A 17,495-nucleotide genomic window follows, 5' to 3' on the forward strand; every position below is an offset into this window, starting at 1 on the left:
TTTTTTTTAATTTAATTTTTATTAACATTTTCCATGATTATAAAATATATCCCATGGTAATTCCCTCCCTCCCCACCCCCACACTTTCCCGTTTGAAATTCCATTCTCCATCATATTACCTCCCCATTACAATCATTGTAATTACATATATACAATATCAACCTATTAAGTAGCCTCCTCCCTTCCTTTCTCCACCCTTTATGTCTCCTTTTCAACTTACTGGCCTCTGCTACTAAGTATTTTCATTCTCACGCAGAAGCCCAGTCATCTGTAGCTAGGATCCACATATGAGAGAGAACATGTGGCGCTTGGCTTTCTGGGCCTGGGTTACCTGACTTAGTATAACACTTTCCAGGTCCATCCATTTTTCTGCAAATTTCATAACTTCATTTTTCTTTACCACTGAGTAGAACTCCATTGTATAAATGTACCACATCTTCATTATCCACTCATCTGTTGAGGGACATCTAGGCTGGTTCCATTTCCCAGCTATTATAAATTGAGCAGCAATAAACATGGTTGAGCATGTACTTCTAAGGAAATGAGATGAGTCCTTTGGATATATGCCTAGGAGCGCTATAGCTGGGTCATATGGTAGATCAATCTCTAGCTGTTTTAGGAACCTCCACACTGTTTTCCACAATGGCTGGACCAGATTGCATTCCCACCAGCAGTGCAGAAGGGTTCCTTTTTTTCCACATCCCCGCCAACATTTATGATCATTTGTTTTCATGATGGTGGCCAATCTGACAGGAGTGAGATGGAATCTCAATGTAGTTTTAATCTGCATTTCCCTGATGACTAGTGACGTAGAACATTTTTTTAGGTGCTTATATGCCATTCGTATTTCTTCCTTTGAGAACTCTCTATTTAGCTCCATAGCCCATTTTTTGATTGGCTTGTTTGATTCCTTCTTATTTAACTTTTTGAGATCTTTGTATATCCTAGATATTAATCCTCTATCAGATATATAGCTGGCGAAGATTTTTTCCCATTCTGTAGGTTGCCTCTTTGCTTTTTTCACTGTGTCCTTTGCGGTGCAAAATCTTTGTAATTTCATTAGGTCCCAGTGGTTAATCTGTGGTTTTATTGCCTGAGCAATTGGGGTTGTATTCAGAAAGTCTTTGCCAAGACCAATATGTTGAAGGGTTTCCCCTACTTTTTCCTCTAGCAGTTTCAAAGTTTCTGGTCTGATGTTAAGGTCTTTAATCCATTTGGACTTAATTCTTGTGCATGGCGAGAGAGAAGAATCTATTTTCATCCTTCTGCAGATATTTATCCAGTTTTCAAAACACCATTTGCTGAAGAGGCTGTCTCTTCTCCAATGAGTATTTTTGGCATTTTTATCGAATATCAGGTGGCTATAGCTACTTGGGCTTACATCTGGGTCCTCTATTCTGTTCCACTGATCTACATGTCTGTTTTTGTGCCAGTACCATGCTGTTTTTGTTACTATGGCTCTGTAGTATAGGTTAAAATCAGGTATGGTGATACCACCAGCCTCTTTTTTGTTGCTCAGTATTATTTTAGATATTTGAGGATTTTTGTGATTCCAAATGAATTTCTGGATTGTTTTTTCTATTTCCATGAAGAAAGCCTTTGGAATTTTGATAGGGATTGCATTAAATGTGTAGATTGCTTTAGGTAAGATTGCCATTTTCACGATATTGATTCTTCCAATCCAGGAACAAGGGATGTTTCTCCACTTTCTAGTGTCTTCTGCAATTTCTCGCGTGAGTGTTTTAAAGTTCTCATTGTATAGATTCTTTACTTCCTTGGTTAGGTTTATTCCAAGGTATTTTATTTTTCTTGATGCAATTGTGAATGGGAGTGATTCTCTGATTTCATCCTCTGTGTGTTTGTTGTTAGCATATATGAAGGCTACTGATTTCTGTGTATTTATTTTGTATCCTGCTACATTGCTGTAGGTTTTGATCAGCTCTAACAGCTTCCTAGTAGACTCTTTAGGGTCCTTTATGTATAGAATCATGTCATCTGCAAATAATAACTTGATTTCTTCCTTTCCAATTTGTATCCCTTTTATGTGTGTCTCTTGCCTTATTGCTATGGCTAAGACTTCCAAAACTATATTAAATAGAAGTGGGGACAGTGGACACCCTTGTCTTGTTCCTGATTTTAGTGGAAAAGCTTCCAGTTTTTCCCCATTTAGTAATATGTTGGCTGTAGGCTTGTCATAAATAGCCTTTATTATATTGAGATATGTTCCTTCTATTCCCAGTCTCTGTAGGATTTTTATCATGAAGGGATGTTGGATTTTGTCAAATGCTTTCTCTGCATCTAATGAGATGATCATGTGATTTTTGTCCTTCAACCTGTTTATGTAATGTATTACATTTATAGATTTGCGTATGTTGAACCATCCCTGCATCTCTGGGATAAAGCCTACTTGATCAGGGTGAATGATCTTTTTGATATACTCTTGTATTCTGTTTGCCAATATTTTGTTGAGAATTTTTGCATCTATGTTCATGAGGGAGATTGGTCTGTAATTTTCTTTTTTTGTTCTATCTTTGCCTGGTTTTGGTATCAGGGTGATGCTGGCCTCATAGAAGGAGTTTGGTAGAATTCCTTCTTTTTCTATTTCCTGGAAAAGCTTAAGAAGCAATGGTGTTAGCTCTTCCTTAAAAGTCTGGTAAAATTCAGCAGTGAATCCATCCGGGCCTGGGCTTTTTTTAGTTGGGAGATTATTGGTAACTGTTCGGATCTCCATGTTTGTTATAGGTCTATTTAAGTGATTAATCTCATTTTGATTTAATTTAGGTAGGTCATATAGATCAAGGAAATCATCCATTTCTTTCAGATTTTCATACTTTGTGGAGGATATGCTTTTATAGTATGTCCCTATGATTTTTTGAATTTCTCTGGAATCTGTTGTGATGTTACCTTGTTCATCTCTGATTTTATTAACTTGTGTCTCTTCTCTCTTTCTTTTGGTCAGATTTGCTAAGGGTTTATCAATCTTGTTTATCCTTTCAAAGAACCAACTCTTTGTTTCATTAATTCTTTGGATTGTTCTTTTTGTTTCTATTTCATTAATTTCTGCCCTAATCTTTATTATTTCTTCCCGTCTACTACTTTTTGGTTTGCCTTGTTCTTCTTTTTCCAAGGCTTTAAGGCGAAGCATTAGGTCATTTACTTGCGACCTTTCTAATTTCTTAATATAGGCACTTAAGGCTATAAATTTACCTCTTAGAACTGCCTTCATTGTGTCCCAGAGATTTTGGTATGTTGTGTTCTCATTATCATTTGACTCTATAAATTTTTTGATTTCCTTTTTGATTTCTTCATTGACCCACTCATCATTTATTAGTGTATAGTTTAGTTTCCATGATTTTGTGTATGCTCTATAGCCTTTCTTGCTACTGATTTGTAGTTTAATTCCATTGTGGTCAGATAGAATGCAAGGAATTATTTCAATTTTCCTGAATTTGTTAAGATTTGCTTTGTGTCCTAATATATGGTCTATTTTAGAGAATGTTCCATGTGCTGCTGAAAAGAATGTATATTCTGCAGCCTTTGGATGAAATGTCCTGTATATATCTGTTAGGTCCATTCCTTCTATGACCTCATTTAGTCCAGATGCCTCTCTGTTTATTCTTTCCCTGGATGACCTGTCAATTGATGAGAGTGGGGTGTTAAAGTCACCCACCACCACTGTGTTTGGTGTTATCTGTGACCTTAGTTCTAGTAGTGTTTGTTTGACGAATTTGGGAGCCTCCATGTTAGGTGCATATATGTTTAGGATTGTAATGTCCTCCTGTTGGAGTGTGCCCTTAATCAATATAAAGTGACCTTCCTTATCTTTCTTGACTAACGTCGGACTAAAGTCTACCCTGTCTGATATTAGGATAGCAACCCCTGCTTGTTTTCTAGGCCCATTTGCTTGAAACACCGTCTTCCAACCTTTCACCCTATCTTTATTTATTTTTAAGGCTTTTTAAATTTTTATTTATTTGAGAACACAGAGAGAATAGAAGCACCAGAGCCTCTAGCCACTGCAAACAAACTCCAGATACATGTGCCACCTTGTGCATCTGGCTTATGTGGGTACCAGGGAATCATACTTGGGTTCTTCAGCTTTGCAGGCTAGTGCCTTAACCGCTAAGCCATCTCTCTAGCCCATTTTTTTTTTTTTTTTTTTTTTTTTATGTTTTGAGGTAGGGCTTCACTGTAGCTGAGGCTGACCCGGAATTCACTATTGTAGTTTCAGGGTGCCCTCAAACTCACTGTGATCCTCCTACCTCTGCCTTTCAGGTGCTGGGATTAAAAGCGTGCATCACCACAGCCAGCTACAAAATAACTTCTTAAAATAGGAGGGCTGTGGATTTTTGCCTGGCACGCTCTCAAAAAAGTTGAGAATAAAATATAAAAATAAAACAGCACACTGAATCTAGATTATGGAAGATTTTAATATCAAATCAGATGCAATTTACAAAATTAACACCTTGGATTGCCACGTCTTCTAATTATTGCATGTGATGAGCTAACCAAGCAGTTTTCAGTTACATCAAGTGATTATCTCATATCCCAAATGAAATGTTTCCCTAAAAGCTAGATAATCCACTATGAAGGATGATGAGGGCAGCAAATATCAGGTTTCCTTCTGAGCTACCAGATGTCACAAGTTCATAATCTTCTTGTCTGTGACCCCAAAGCTGGCAGTACTTTCATTTCATCCACTCTGTTCTTATGTACTTGAAAAGCAGGAGTTATCCACCTACCACATGAGCATTGGTCACCATACCAGTTGAAGGAACCCAACTTGGCATTGCATTTTGGACAAAGAAGCTGAAATAAAGCAAATATATTACTATATTCACTTTTACACAATAAGTAACCATCTTGGCCATACGCTGTAGAAGACCACACACTACATTTATTGCTTACAGGGCATTTCCTACTTAGGAGGAGGAACAGGCTGAAGGCGACAAGCTCAAATTAAGGAAGATTTTTATGACTTTTAATCAGTTTGCAACCTAAGAGTTCAAGTCAGGGCTGGAGAGATGGCTTAGTGGTTAAGGTGTTTGCCTGTGAAGCCTACGAAGTCATGCTGGAATCTCCAGGTCCCATGCACGCATCTGGAATTTGTTTGCACCAACTGAAGGTCCTGGCACACCCATTCATTCTCTCTCAAATAAAGTTTAAAAAAACATAAAAAAAAAAAAAAAAGGAGTTCAGGGGCTGGAGAGATGGCTTAGCAGTTAAGGCACTTGCCTACAAAGCTTAAAGACCCAAATTCGATTCCCCAGTACCCACATAACACTAGATTCATAAAGCAGCGCATGCATCCAGAGTTTGTTTGGAGTGGCTAGACACCCTGGCACACCCATGCTCTCTCTCTCTCTGCTTACAAAAAAAAAAAAAAAAAGGTTCACAGTTGAAGGGATGGCTTAGTGGTTAAGGCGCTTGACTACAAAGCCAAAGGACCCAAGTTCAATTCCCCATTACCCATGAAAGCCAGATGTACAAGGGGGTGCATGCATCTGGAGTTCGTTTGCAGTGGTTAGAGGTCCTGGTGTGCCCATTCTCTGTCTATCTCCTCTCTCTCTCTCTATCTGCTTGCAAATAAATAAATAAATAAAATATTTTTTAAAAAGAGTTCAAATAAAAAATATTCTAGGGGCTGGAGAGATGGCTTGCCCATTAAGGCACTTGCCTAACAAACCTAAGGAGCCAGGTTCAATTTCCCCAACACCCACATAAGCCAAGGTGAAACATGTGTCTGGAGTCTGTTTGCACTGGCCAGAGGACCTGGCATGCTCATTCTCTCTATCTGCCCCTTCTTTTTTTTCTTTTCATTTCCCTCTCTCTCTCTGCAAAAAATAATTTTTTTTTAAATGAGGGGGAGGGGAGCACTCCAGGAGAAATGGCTAGGTCGTTCGCAAAGCCTGACTGCCAAGGTTATAATGTCCAATACCCATGTGTGGTGGTCTGAATATGAATATATGTCCGCTATAGCCTCACATATTTAAGCTTCCAGAGGAAGTCTCTAGCAGTCTACTGGAGGGGGCATGTCACCAGAGGCAAGCCTAAGATCTAATTCCAGCCAAAATGTATGTAGGGCAGTTTGTGCTCCGGCACAAAGCTCTGGGTTTGTGCGTGATGCATTTTGGTATTGGCTGGTTGTCTAGCTGTTTCTCTATACTTGGATCTATGAAGGGGGGGTCACCTTCTTCTGCAACTGCTAGAACTAAATCCCTTCCTCCCACAAACTGTTTAGAAGTTCATCCAAGCAATTTGGAACTGACTACACCAAGTGAAGCCAGAAGCTCAAATAAAAACATAAAGGTCAGGTGTGGTGGCGCACACCTTTAATCCCAGCACTCAGGAGGCAGATGTAGAAGGGCTGCCGCGAGTTCAAGGCCACGCTGAGACTCCATAGTGAATTCCAGGTCAGCCTGAGCTAGAGTAAGACCCTATCTCGAAAAACCAAACACACACACACACACACACACACACACACACACACACAAACCATAAAGGACAAAAATGCACAGTAGGAGCCAGAGAGATGGCTTACTGGTTATGGCACTTACCTGCAAAGCCAAAGGACCCAGATTTGATTCCCCAGGACCCACTTAAAGCCATATGCACAAGGTAGCACATGCATCTGGAGTTCGTTTGCAACAGCTAGAGATCCTGGAGCACCCATACTCTGTCTATCTGCACCCCCCTTTCAAATAAATAGATAAAAATATTTTTAAAACAATGCATGGTAGGATTCTAGTGCCCTACTAATTCTCTATTTAATATATACTTAGACGTGAACTCCTAATTTAAAGATCTGCTGTCACTGAGTGAATACTACAAAAGCTTGGAAGCTGGGCTAGAGAGATGGCTTAGGGTTTAAGGCCCTTGCCTGTGAAGCCTAAGGACTCATGTTTGACTCTCCAGGTTCCACATAAGCCAGACGCACAAGATGATGCAAGCACACAAGGTCACACATGTACTCATGGTGGTGCCTGCATCTGGAGTTCCACTGCAGTAGCTGAAGGCCCTGGCACACCAATTCTCTCTCTATTTCATAAAATAAAGAAAGGTTTAAAAAAAAAATTATTTTTAAAGACTTAGAAGCCAGACTGGAGAATGGCTTAGTGGTCAAGGCACTTGCCTGCAAAACAAAGGATCCAGGTTCTATTCTCCAGGACTCATGTAAGGCAGATGCACAAGGTGATACATGTGTCTGGAGTTTGTTTGCAGTGGCTGGAAGCCCTGGCATGCCCATTCTCTCTCATAAAAAAATACTGCCAGGCATGGTGGCACATGCCTTTAATCCCAGTACTCAGGAGGCAGACATAGGAGGATCGCCACGAGTTCTAGGCCACTCTAAGACTACATAGTGAATTCCAGGTCACTCTGAGCTAGAGTGAGACCGATCCTCAAAAAACCAAAAAATAAAATAAAATAAAATAAAATAAAATAAAATAAAATAAAACTTAGAAGCCATAAAAAAAAAAAAAAGAATACAACCAGGCATAGTGGAACAAATATATAATCCCAGTATTATTTAGGAGATGGAGGCCAGAGAACCATAAAAAGAGTTTGAGGAGAACTTTAGCTAAATTAAACAGAGCCAGCCTAGAATACTTCATAAGGTCCTGTCACAGGCAAAAGGGGAAAAATAAAAAAATAATACATTTGGCTACATTTTGACACTTTAATGTAAGTTATAACACTAATTTGAGTAGCATTAACATTTATACTATGTAAAAAGTACCTATAAAACAATAAGAAAAAGATCTAGGACATAAAGCATTTACAGACAAACTATAAACAACTGGTAAATTAACAGATATTGGTCTTAAGTAAAAAAGACATTTTAAAATGAACATTTTTTTTACCCCACAAAATTTTTTAATTTTTTTTTCAAGATTTATTTTTATGTATCTATTAGAGACAGAGGGAGAAGGAAATAGAGTGAGAATGGGAACGCCAGGGCTTCCAGCCACTGCAAACGAACCTTTCAAATTTGTTTCAAATTATCATTACATGTGGCTGGGTTAGAGTTCAGTGGTAGAATACATATCATGCATGAGGACCTGGATTAAATTTCCAACATCAAAAATATTTGAGGGCAGGAGAAATGGCTTAGGTGCTTGTCTACAAAGCCAAAGGACCCAGGTTCAATTTCCCCAATAACCAGATGCACAAGGTGAGGCATGTGTCTGGAGTTCATTTGCAACAGCTAGAGGCCCTGCCATGCCCATTCTCTCTCTCTCTTTCTTCTATCTCTCTCTGCTTACAAATACATAAAAATAAAGCTTCTAGTGGAGATTTAAAAAAAAAAAAAAAAAAAAAAAACCATGGCTAAAATATGGTTTAAATGCAGAAAGAAGCAAAATTCGATGACACAATGGAATTATAGACAGTAAATTTCTTCTCACCTGTCCATCTATTACTCCCAACAAAGCAGGCTCCATCCACTGTACAGGTTCAATGAAGTAGGATGTACACTGAGCCTGCCTCCCTGTGGCAAGCACAACAGATGGTGTCATTCTCTTGTGGGCAAAGGCTATAGGTCCATTTCCTTCATTATGATCCAAAATACTAGAACTTCGAAATAAAGATCGCCTAAAAAAAATAAAAAATCCAAAGCAAAACTATTAACTTCCAAAAAGAGAAAAAAGCAAATAAAATGTGCACTACTTCTCAGAGGCCAAAATAAGATAACATGTGTGCTACTTAAAATGTCAATAGCCCTACCATCTGATTACTGTTAAGACACTATACTCTTCCAAAAAGCTGACCGGAACTAAATATTTCTATAATATTCAATTAAACAAACTCTTTCTATAAATAAAATAAAATAAAACTCTAAGTGTTTTTCAGTGACTAAGAAAATGAAATTTTCAGAGAACACAAAAATATTTTACCTGCACTTTCTACATTTGTAGAGAATGTCATCTTTTAATCCTTGTGAAATGGTGGTTGGGTCAACAGCAAAAAGCTCTTGAGGTAAATTCTGCAATTCTGTAAGAAATAATTAAAATGTACCCATCAGTCAATATTGACTTTCTGTATTTTTACAAAAAAATTCAAGTGTCAATCTGAAGCAACAAGCTTAGAAAGTTACAAACTTAAAAGAAAAGACCCTTCCATGTTGAGAAGTCAGTATGAAATAAGTGTGGCCAGCAGTCTTCTGCTCTATAATGAACTGACGAATTCAAATCCCCGCCCTGTCACTTATAAAGACCCTTTGAATAAGTTGTTTCTGGATGAACCACAGTTTCAAAAGGAAACAACAATATCTGTCTCACAGGATTTCTAGAAAAGGATAATGCATTCAGCGTCCAGTAAATGATGTGTTTGTCCACTATATCCTAGCCATCAGTATATGCTTACCTGGATACTTCTCAGTAACCTTCTGCAGACGATACTGTTTATAAACCGCACTGGAGGTGTCCACTTCACAACCCATCGCCTGGTACAGTTTCAGTTGCCACTCAAATCCCTCATTCATCCTGGAGTGACAGACAAGCATGAATTTCTTCAAAGGAAATCTCATCACAAAAGTAACACTGTTACCATGGCAAAGTACTCACTTAGCATCTGGCTTGACAGCCCGGAGGTTTTCATAAGCTTTTTCAAAGGTCAGTTGGTCCGTCTTCATCATAAAAGCAGTCACTACAGCCACACTGCGACTCACGCCTGCATGACTGAAAAAGAGACCTTCAAAATAAAACAGCAAATAGCAACAATTAAAAAACAAGACAGAAACCCAGCCTTATAAATGGTGAAGTCCAGGTCCAGTTCATTTCTACTCTCTTGTTTTTCTGGGTTTTCCTGAGACAGGGTCTGGTCCAAGTGAGCACTGGGATCACAGACACACACCGCCATGGCCAGCTCATGTCGACATCTATTCAAGTTAACCCACAGCTTCTGAAATGCAGCCAATGTACAACAGTACTTCTGCACTTCCTTATTCCTTCTGAATTGAACAATACAGACACAGTAATGACTCAAAATAATTACCTGCCTTGTTACAACTTTTATAATGGCTACAGAACAAATCCAAGCTCCTCTGCTCTCAACATTCAAGTCTGTCCAGATCTGGTACCAGACTGCTTTTGACTTCTTTTGTTGTTGTTGTTTGTTTTCAAGGCAGGGTTTTACTCTAGTCCAGGCTGACCTGGAATTCACTATTATAGTCTCAGAGTGTCCTCAAACTCACAGTATCCCTCCTACCTCTGCCTCCCCATGTGCTGGGATTAAAGGCGTGTGTTCCCACACTCGGCTTTGATTTTTTTTAACACAAAGCACAAAAATTCAAGCTATTCTTTTGATTTTAATCACTACTTTCTGTCTATGCATATATTTAGAACAAGTGCTGACACACAAGTGCCCAACAAATTTAAACTACTACTATCAAAAACCGGACCGGACCGGACCGGATCAGACCAAAACAAAATAAAATAAAATCTTAGGTAAGACCCAAGGGATCCCCTTCATCAACCACCCTCCCTCACTCCAAACCAAGTATAAACATAAAATTCTCTTGGCGATGAGGGTACAGCTCAGTGGTACAGTTAATACGTGCCTAACATGTGAAGTCCTGGGCTCAGTCCCCAGCACTACCAAAAAAAAAAAAAAAAAAAAAAAAGCACACACACACACACACACAATTTTTTTTCATATTTTATTTATTGCAAAAGGAGGGAGAGAGAATGGGCATGTCAGAGCCTTTTGCCACTGCAAACAAACTCCAAACACATGTGCCAGTTTGTGTATCTGTCAGGCTTTGCAAGCCAAGCACCTAAACCATTGTGCAATCTCTCCAAACCCCATAAAATAAACATATATTTTTGTTTGTTGGCTGGTTTTGTTCTCTAGCTCAGGCTGGTCTGGAATTCACTATGTAGTCTCAGTGTGATTTCGAACTCATGGTGATCCTCCTACCTCTGCCTCCCAAGTGCTGGGATTAAAGGTGCATGCCACAACACCTGGCTTCCTAAAAATTACCTATTCTTACTCTGCAGCCTGAATAGCTTTAACAATTTTATTGTCTCCTTGGCTACAGGAATGCAAGGGCTAACACTCCATAATATGATACCATGGCACACTGATCATTCTAAATTAGCTGATTACAGCTGGGCATGTTGGCACACACCTTTAATCCCAGCACTTGGCCCCAAGGGAGGATCATGGTGAGTTCCAGGCCAGCCTGAGACATAGTAAATTGGTAGATTACTATGTCTCCATGTTTATTTCAAACCCAGACTCACTAAGAAGGAAAACAAAGCTGGATGCAGTTAATCCCAGCACTGAGAGGCAGGGGTAGGAGGATCACCATGCCACCTTGAGACATAATGAATTCCAGGTCAGCCTGAACTAGAGTGAATCCCTACCTCAAAAAACTCAAAAAACAGGGCTAGAGAGATGGCTTAGCAGTTAAGCTTTTGCCTGGGAAGCCTAAGGACGCCAGTTCAAGGCTCAATTGCCCAGGACCCACGTTAGCCAGATGCACAAGGGGGAGCACACGTCTGGAGTTTGTTTGCAGTGGCTGGCGTGACCATTCTGTCTCTCTTTATCTGCCTCTTTCTCTCTCTGTCTGTTGCTCTCAAATAAACAAAAATATGTTTTTTTAACTCAAAAAACAAAAAGAAGACTTTGTCACACACTGTTGTCTTCTATTTTGGTCCCTCTTGTATTCCAGACAATTATTTAGGAATCATTGTTCTGCAAGCCCAGATTATGTTCCAGGCTGTGTTACTCCATGCTTACAGAATTCCCTTTAAAATCATTTACTATTACACTGAAATTTTCCCTACAGAAAAGGAATATGTAAATTTATGGTTAAGCTAGTAGATAATGACACTTTCTGTCTGTGTGCACATAATAATGTGTATATCTGTTCTCCTATTTTTTTTTTTTTTTTTTTTTTGGTTTTTCGAGGTAGGATCTCACTCTAGCCCAGGCTAACCTGGAATTCACTATGGAGTCTCAGGGTGGCCTCGAACTCACGGCAATCCTCCTACCTCTGCCTCCCAGTGCTGGGATTAAAGGCGTGCACCACCACGCCCGGCTATTTAATCTTTTTATTCCTGCTTACCTTTCTCTCCACTACGGCAAGTTGTAGTAATTACAACACCTTGATCAAAAACTAGAAATAAACAGTGTGGGGTGGTACACACCTTTAATCCCAGCAATTTGGGAAGAGGTATAAAGATTACTCTGAGTTTGAGGCCAGCCTGAGACTCCATAGTGAATTCCAGGTCAGCCAGACTCTATCTGAAAAAAAAAAATTTTTTTAATCTAGAAATATGATTATAGGCATATACCTATAATCCTAGCACTCAGGAGACAGATGCAAGAGGATCCCCAGCTTAAGGACAGCCTGGGCTACCCAGTGAGACTTCAACATCAAAAAACTAAACAAAAATATATATAGGTAAAAGTATTGCTCGAGGGCTGGAGAGATGATTTAGCAGCTAAGGAGCTTGCCTGCGAAGTCTAAGGACCCAGGTTCAATTCCCCAGTAACCAGGTAAGCCAGATGCACAAGTGGCGCATGCATCTGAGGCCCTGATGCACTCATTCTCTCAATAAAGAAATTCCCTTAAGATTAGGAAGTAGTGGAATATTTGCCTCGTATGATTAGTTCTCTTGTCTAGTTGGTCTCACAAAGCCTCAGACCCTCACTGCTAACACCCCAGAGTTAAGACTGCAACACAGGCCAAGAAGATCCTAGCGCAGGCTATGCTGAGCTTTTCCTCACTCTTACCATTTGGTCATATCCTTTTTGTCCAATCACATTTACACGATGGCACATTCTTTTTTTTTTAAATCATTATTATTAGAGACAAAGAAAGTGAGAATGGGCGGGCCAGGGCCTCTAGCCACTGCAAACGAAATCCAGACGCATGCGCCACCCTATGCACCTGGCTTACGTAGGCACTGGAGAATCGAACCTCAGTCCTTAGGCTTCACAGGCATGAGCCTTAACTGCTAAGCCATCTCCCCAGCCCGGGAGTCCATTCTTTATCAATGCAAGCATAAAGAGGGACACTTTCCGGTTTTCATTTAAGCCTCCAGTGTCATGCAACACTTTGATTAAATGTCTCACGATTTTCTTTCTTGATCATTATGTTGTTGCCTCGCAGTGACCCTTAAGGACAGGAAGGAAAAGAATGACATCTTTGCAGCGCCCCAACACACCTGGTCTGCACTGCAGTCATGGGGAGGGGCGGTGTTTAGCTTGTGCTACGGGGATACTAAACCTTAGGGTACGGAGTTGTTGAACATTCATCTATTGAACTACAAAATCCAAAGTTGGTGGCTGCTGAATGAATCAACCCAAGCACGACTCGAGCACCCGTTCTCCTGGGGCCTTGTGGGGACCAAGCGACAACTCACCAGTGCACCAGCACCGCGCGGCCCTCGGCGCGCGCCTGGCCGATGAACGCCACGCACCGATCCAGACGGCTGAGCAGGTCGGCCTCGGGCTCGTCCAGCGCCGGCACGAAGAGGCTCCGCAGACCCTCGAGCCCAGCCCGCGCCTGGAAACCAGGCTCCGAGTCCACCGTCAGCATGGCCGAGATGCCCGCCTCCCTCAGGCGATCGGGCTCCGCGGCGGCCGCCGCCCCACCCAGATACAGCCCGGGCCGCACTTCCAGCATCTGCCCAGCGCAGCTGCCCGGACTCGCGCTCGGACTCCCGCACCCGCCGCCATGGCGCGAGCCCTCGGCTCCCAGCATGGCGGCGCCCTCCCCACCCCCACCCCCACCCCCACCACCGAGTAGCGGCGAGCTAGAGCGACCTTCGCCTGCGGCCAGCCGCTCCAGCCGCTCAGTGGCTCCGCTGGAGGACCACGGCCACAGGGGGAATGACGGACTTGAGCTACACCCCATTCAGAGCATTTCTGTCCAGTTTTTCCCCAATCCTTCAACTTCGTGGAAGAGAATGGACTCCCCTCAAATACGAAATTTCTCACGATTTTAGTGTTAACGAGAATAGGTACGAATAGACACACGAGGAGACAAAGGGTCCCCTCATTCTCCTGATGCTTATTTCCATCTCACTGGCTTAACACCCAGAAGTTTTCAACATGACTTACCAGACAAAAAAGAACTGCACTGTCCTTTCTGAGAAACATCATAAATGAAACTTTTTTAGAAAAAATGGCTAATGAACGATGCCTTGAGTGTGACCTATGTATAAGGATCTCTTAATGTTTCATCTCTATAGTACTCCCTTCAGCTGCAGGTCTGTACAGTGAACCTTTAACGCCGTCTCTTCAAGGACAGAATTGTGTGGGTTTTAAAAACGAATCTACCAACACATAGTTTCCCTACCATTTAGGCTTAATTGCAGATTAAGTAGCTCCAAATTCCTAAAAATCACATATGTAACTACTGAGGCACATGGATGTGGTCCTCTCTGAATGTCCACACTTGACTCTCTTCAAGTGCTCAGTAAGCTCACCAGCTCTATCTCACTCTGACTACTCATCCTGAAATTCTTTTCTGTGGCATATCTCAACAACCCCAGGTGTTCCCTGAGATTCTGAGCTGGACTCCTCTGGCTGCACTGCTCTCATCAGTGACCTGGCCTTCCCATGACATTAAGAATCCCACGAACCAACACTGCAAGCCTTATATTTGGCCAGCCAGGCCAAATGAGCCAACGGGTGCAATAGTGGCACATCTGTTATGGAGGAAACCAACTGCCCTCTAATTGGACTGGAGGCCCACTCCATGGGAGGGAATACATCCCTGATACTGGAAACCTATAACAGGGGTAGTCATGAGCCCTAAGGGTGTAACATCTGCTGTTGTCTGGCTAAATGTATGTATTATGCTTATCAAACTGCCAGTAAGCACTTCTGTTAATGTTCACGCCCTTATATACTTTTGGTAGAGAATCTTCTTTTTTCAGATGGCAGTGATCTTGGGATGACTCAGAAGGTATCATGGTGGTGGAAAGAAATGACCACAGTGCTCAGTACTGCAATATCTCTATCACACCTTCCAAGGCTCAGGGTCTAATGTGGAAGAGGTGGCCGAAAGAATGTAAGAGCCAAAGGAAGGGCAGGACTCCATACAACATGCTCCCTCCAGACACAAAATGACCTGTATATCGATGGCCTCACAGTGCCTGATACTACCTGCATAAGACCATCATAAGAGGAGGAAAAGATCATGACAACAAAAGTAAAAGAGGGACTGACTGAGATGGAGAAGGGAGTATGATGGAGAATGGAGTTTCAAAGAGGTAAGTGAGAGGAGGGAGGGTATTACCATGGGGTATTTTTTATAATGATGGAAGTTGTTAATAAATTTTTTTTTTAAAAAAAAAAAGCAAGAATCACGAACCAGAGGCAACAGTGACACAGGCGTACAATGTCGCGCATGCCCAGAAGGGGGCGCAGGCGTCTGGAGTTCGTTCACAGAGGCTAAAATGCCTTGGCGTGCAGTTCTCTCATTCATCCTCTCTCTCCCTCCCTCCCTCCCTTATAAATAAAAAAAGTAAGAATCTCAGGGGGGCTGGGGAAATGGTTCTGTGGTTAAAGGCACTTGCTTGTAATGCCAGTTGGAAAGGGTTCAGTTTCCCATTACCCACGTAAAGCCAGATGCACCGGGTAGGGCATGCATCTGGGTTTGTTTGCAATGGTAAGAGGTCCAGGCACGCCCATTCATTCTCTCTCCCTCTCTCCTTGCAAGTAAAAACTTTTTTTTTCTGTTTTTGGTTTTTTGAGGTAGGATTTCACTCTACTCCAGGCTGACCAAGAATTCACTATGGAGTCTCAGGGTGGCCTCGAACTCATGGTGATCCTCCTACCTCTGCTTCTTGAGTGTTGGGATTAAAGGCGTATGCCACCACTCCCGGTTTTAAAAACCTTAATAAAAAAAGAAAAGAGCCTGTTACAGGATATAGGCCTTCATTAGGTGATCTTTTTAAATTTTATTTGAGAGAGAGACAGAGAAAGAGAACGGACACACCAGGGTCTCCAGCTGCTGAAAACAAACTCCAGACGCATGCACCCCCTTGTGCATCTGGCTTACGTGGGTTCTGGGGAACCAAACCTGGGTCCTTTGGCTTTGCAGGCAAGTGCCTTAACGCTAAGCCATCTCTCCAACCCCATTAGGTTATATTAAAGAGGATTTAAGACCCAAGATGTGCGAAGGTGCTGTGTCCGTGGTTTCTCAAGTTTACAAACTATGTGGTCATCCTAGCCTCCTTGGTTTTGTTTGTTTATTTGTATCATTTATAAAAAGGGTCTCAGGTATCCCAGGATGGCCTTGAAACTCATGATCCTACTGTCTCCACCTTCCATGGGCTGGGTTAACAGGCGTGCTCATGCTAATCAAAATAGTTTTTAATTCCAGAATATTCCCATCAGTGTGAAAGGAAGCCTAGTCCCCACTCACAGTCTCTCTCTGAAACCCCAAGGCCCTGGCACCACAGATACACTTCTTGTTTGTCCCTTGCCTGGCTTCTCTGCTGACACATGGTCCCTGAGGCCCAGCCATATCATGTGTGTCAGCCTCGCCCTCCTCATGGCTGAGAGTTAGGCCTTCATGGAGCTGGACCTCTGTTGATGACTGGGTTATTTCTACATTTCCACAACTGTGAGTGTCAGCATGTTTTCATCTCTGTGCCCGTGAACTTAGGAGTTATCTGGCCACATAAAAAAAGAAAAAGAAAAAGAAAGCAGGATGTTTTGGATATTGTCAGGAAGTGGGAGGTGATTCTATGATTAGGTTTCTTAATAAGCCTTTAAATATTTTTACTTATTTATTTGAAAGAGAGAGAGAGAAAGAAAAAAAAACAGGGCCTCCTGTCACTGCAAACAAACTGTAGACACATGAACCACTTTGTGTGTCTGGCTGTGTGTCTGGCTTTACATGAGTATTTGGGCATTGAAGCAGGGCCACCAGGCTTTACAAGCAAATGTCTTTAACCACTGAGCAATCTTCCCAGTCCCAATAAATCTTATCTATAGGGAGGAGAAAGCTAGAGGGCTACCAAATCTGGTTAAGTAGCAGTTATAGCCAGGTGTGGTGGTGCATGCCTTGAATCCCAGTGCTTGGGAGGCAGAGGTAGGTGGATCACTGTGAGTTTGAGGCCAGCCTGGGACTACAGAATGAGTGTCAGGTCAGTCAGGAGGATTGCAGTGAGTATAAAGACACCCTTAGATTACATAGTGAATTCCAGGTCAGCCAGGGCTAGAGTGAAACCCTACCTCAACAAAAGAAAAAATGAAGTAGTTATGGTACTGACATAAGATAGATATACAGACGAAAAGAACAGAATATAGAAACCCAAAATAGACCCTCATACACTCATACATATATGATCATTTGATCTTCAATGGAGACACCAAAATCACACAATAGGAAAGGGACAGACTTTTCTATAAATAGTATTGGGAAAAAAATGGATACCTTTCTGAAAAATAATGAGGTTAGACCTCTACCTTATGCTATGTACAAGGGAAAAAGTTCAAAAATTTAAAAATAGAAACCCCCTAGAAGA

At 41.5% G+C, this 17,495-nt stretch overlaps 1 protein-coding gene across 2 annotated transcripts; it reads right to left on the minus strand.

The window, feature by feature from the left end:
* Positions 1–4,412: 4,412 nt before the first annotated feature.
* Dusp12 (dual specificity phosphatase 12) lies at positions 4,413–13,714 on the minus strand. Of its 2 annotated transcripts, XM_045160585.1 has the most exons (6): positions 13,374–13,714; positions 9,564–9,677; positions 9,364–9,482; positions 8,895–8,991; positions 8,406–8,592; positions 4,413–4,809 (listed from the first exon to the last, which is right to left on the minus strand). In XM_045160585.1, the coding sequence occupies exons 1-6, from the start codon at positions 13,712–13,714 to the stop codon at positions 4,648–4,650; spliced, it is 1,020 nt and encodes a 339-aa protein (XP_045016520.1). In that variant the 3' UTR covers positions 4,413–4,647. The 2 variants fall into 2 exon arrangements, with proteins under 2 accessions (XP_045016520.1, XP_045016528.1); XM_045160593.1 differs by lacking the exon at positions 8,406–8,592 and having other exon boundaries at positions 4,731–4,809.
* Between the last annotated feature and the right edge of the window lie 3,781 nt (positions 13,715–17,495).

This window comes from Jaculus jaculus, chromosome 1 (genome assembly GCF_020740685.1).
Source record: "Jaculus jaculus isolate mJacJac1 chromosome 1, mJacJac1.mat.Y.cur, whole genome shotgun sequence".
NCBI classification, from domain to species: Eukaryota; Metazoa; Chordata; class Mammalia; order Rodentia; family Dipodidae; genus Jaculus; species Jaculus jaculus.

Bases quoted from the DNA above. Each gene is read 5' to 3' on its own strand.
- Dusp12 (XM_045160585.1), bottom strand. From the start codon at position 13,714: ATGCTGGGAGCCGAGGGCTCGCGCCATGGCGGCGGGTGCGGGAGTCCG. The intron at 8,593-8,894 runs GTAAAATATTTT...TATTTTTTTTAG, and splicing joins TACAAATGTAGAAAGTGCAG to GCGATCTTTATTTCGAAGTT. The intron at 4,810-8,405 runs GTGAGAAGAAAT...GCTTTATTTCAG, and splicing joins TGGGAGTAATAGATGGACAG to CTTCTTTGTCCAAAATGCAA.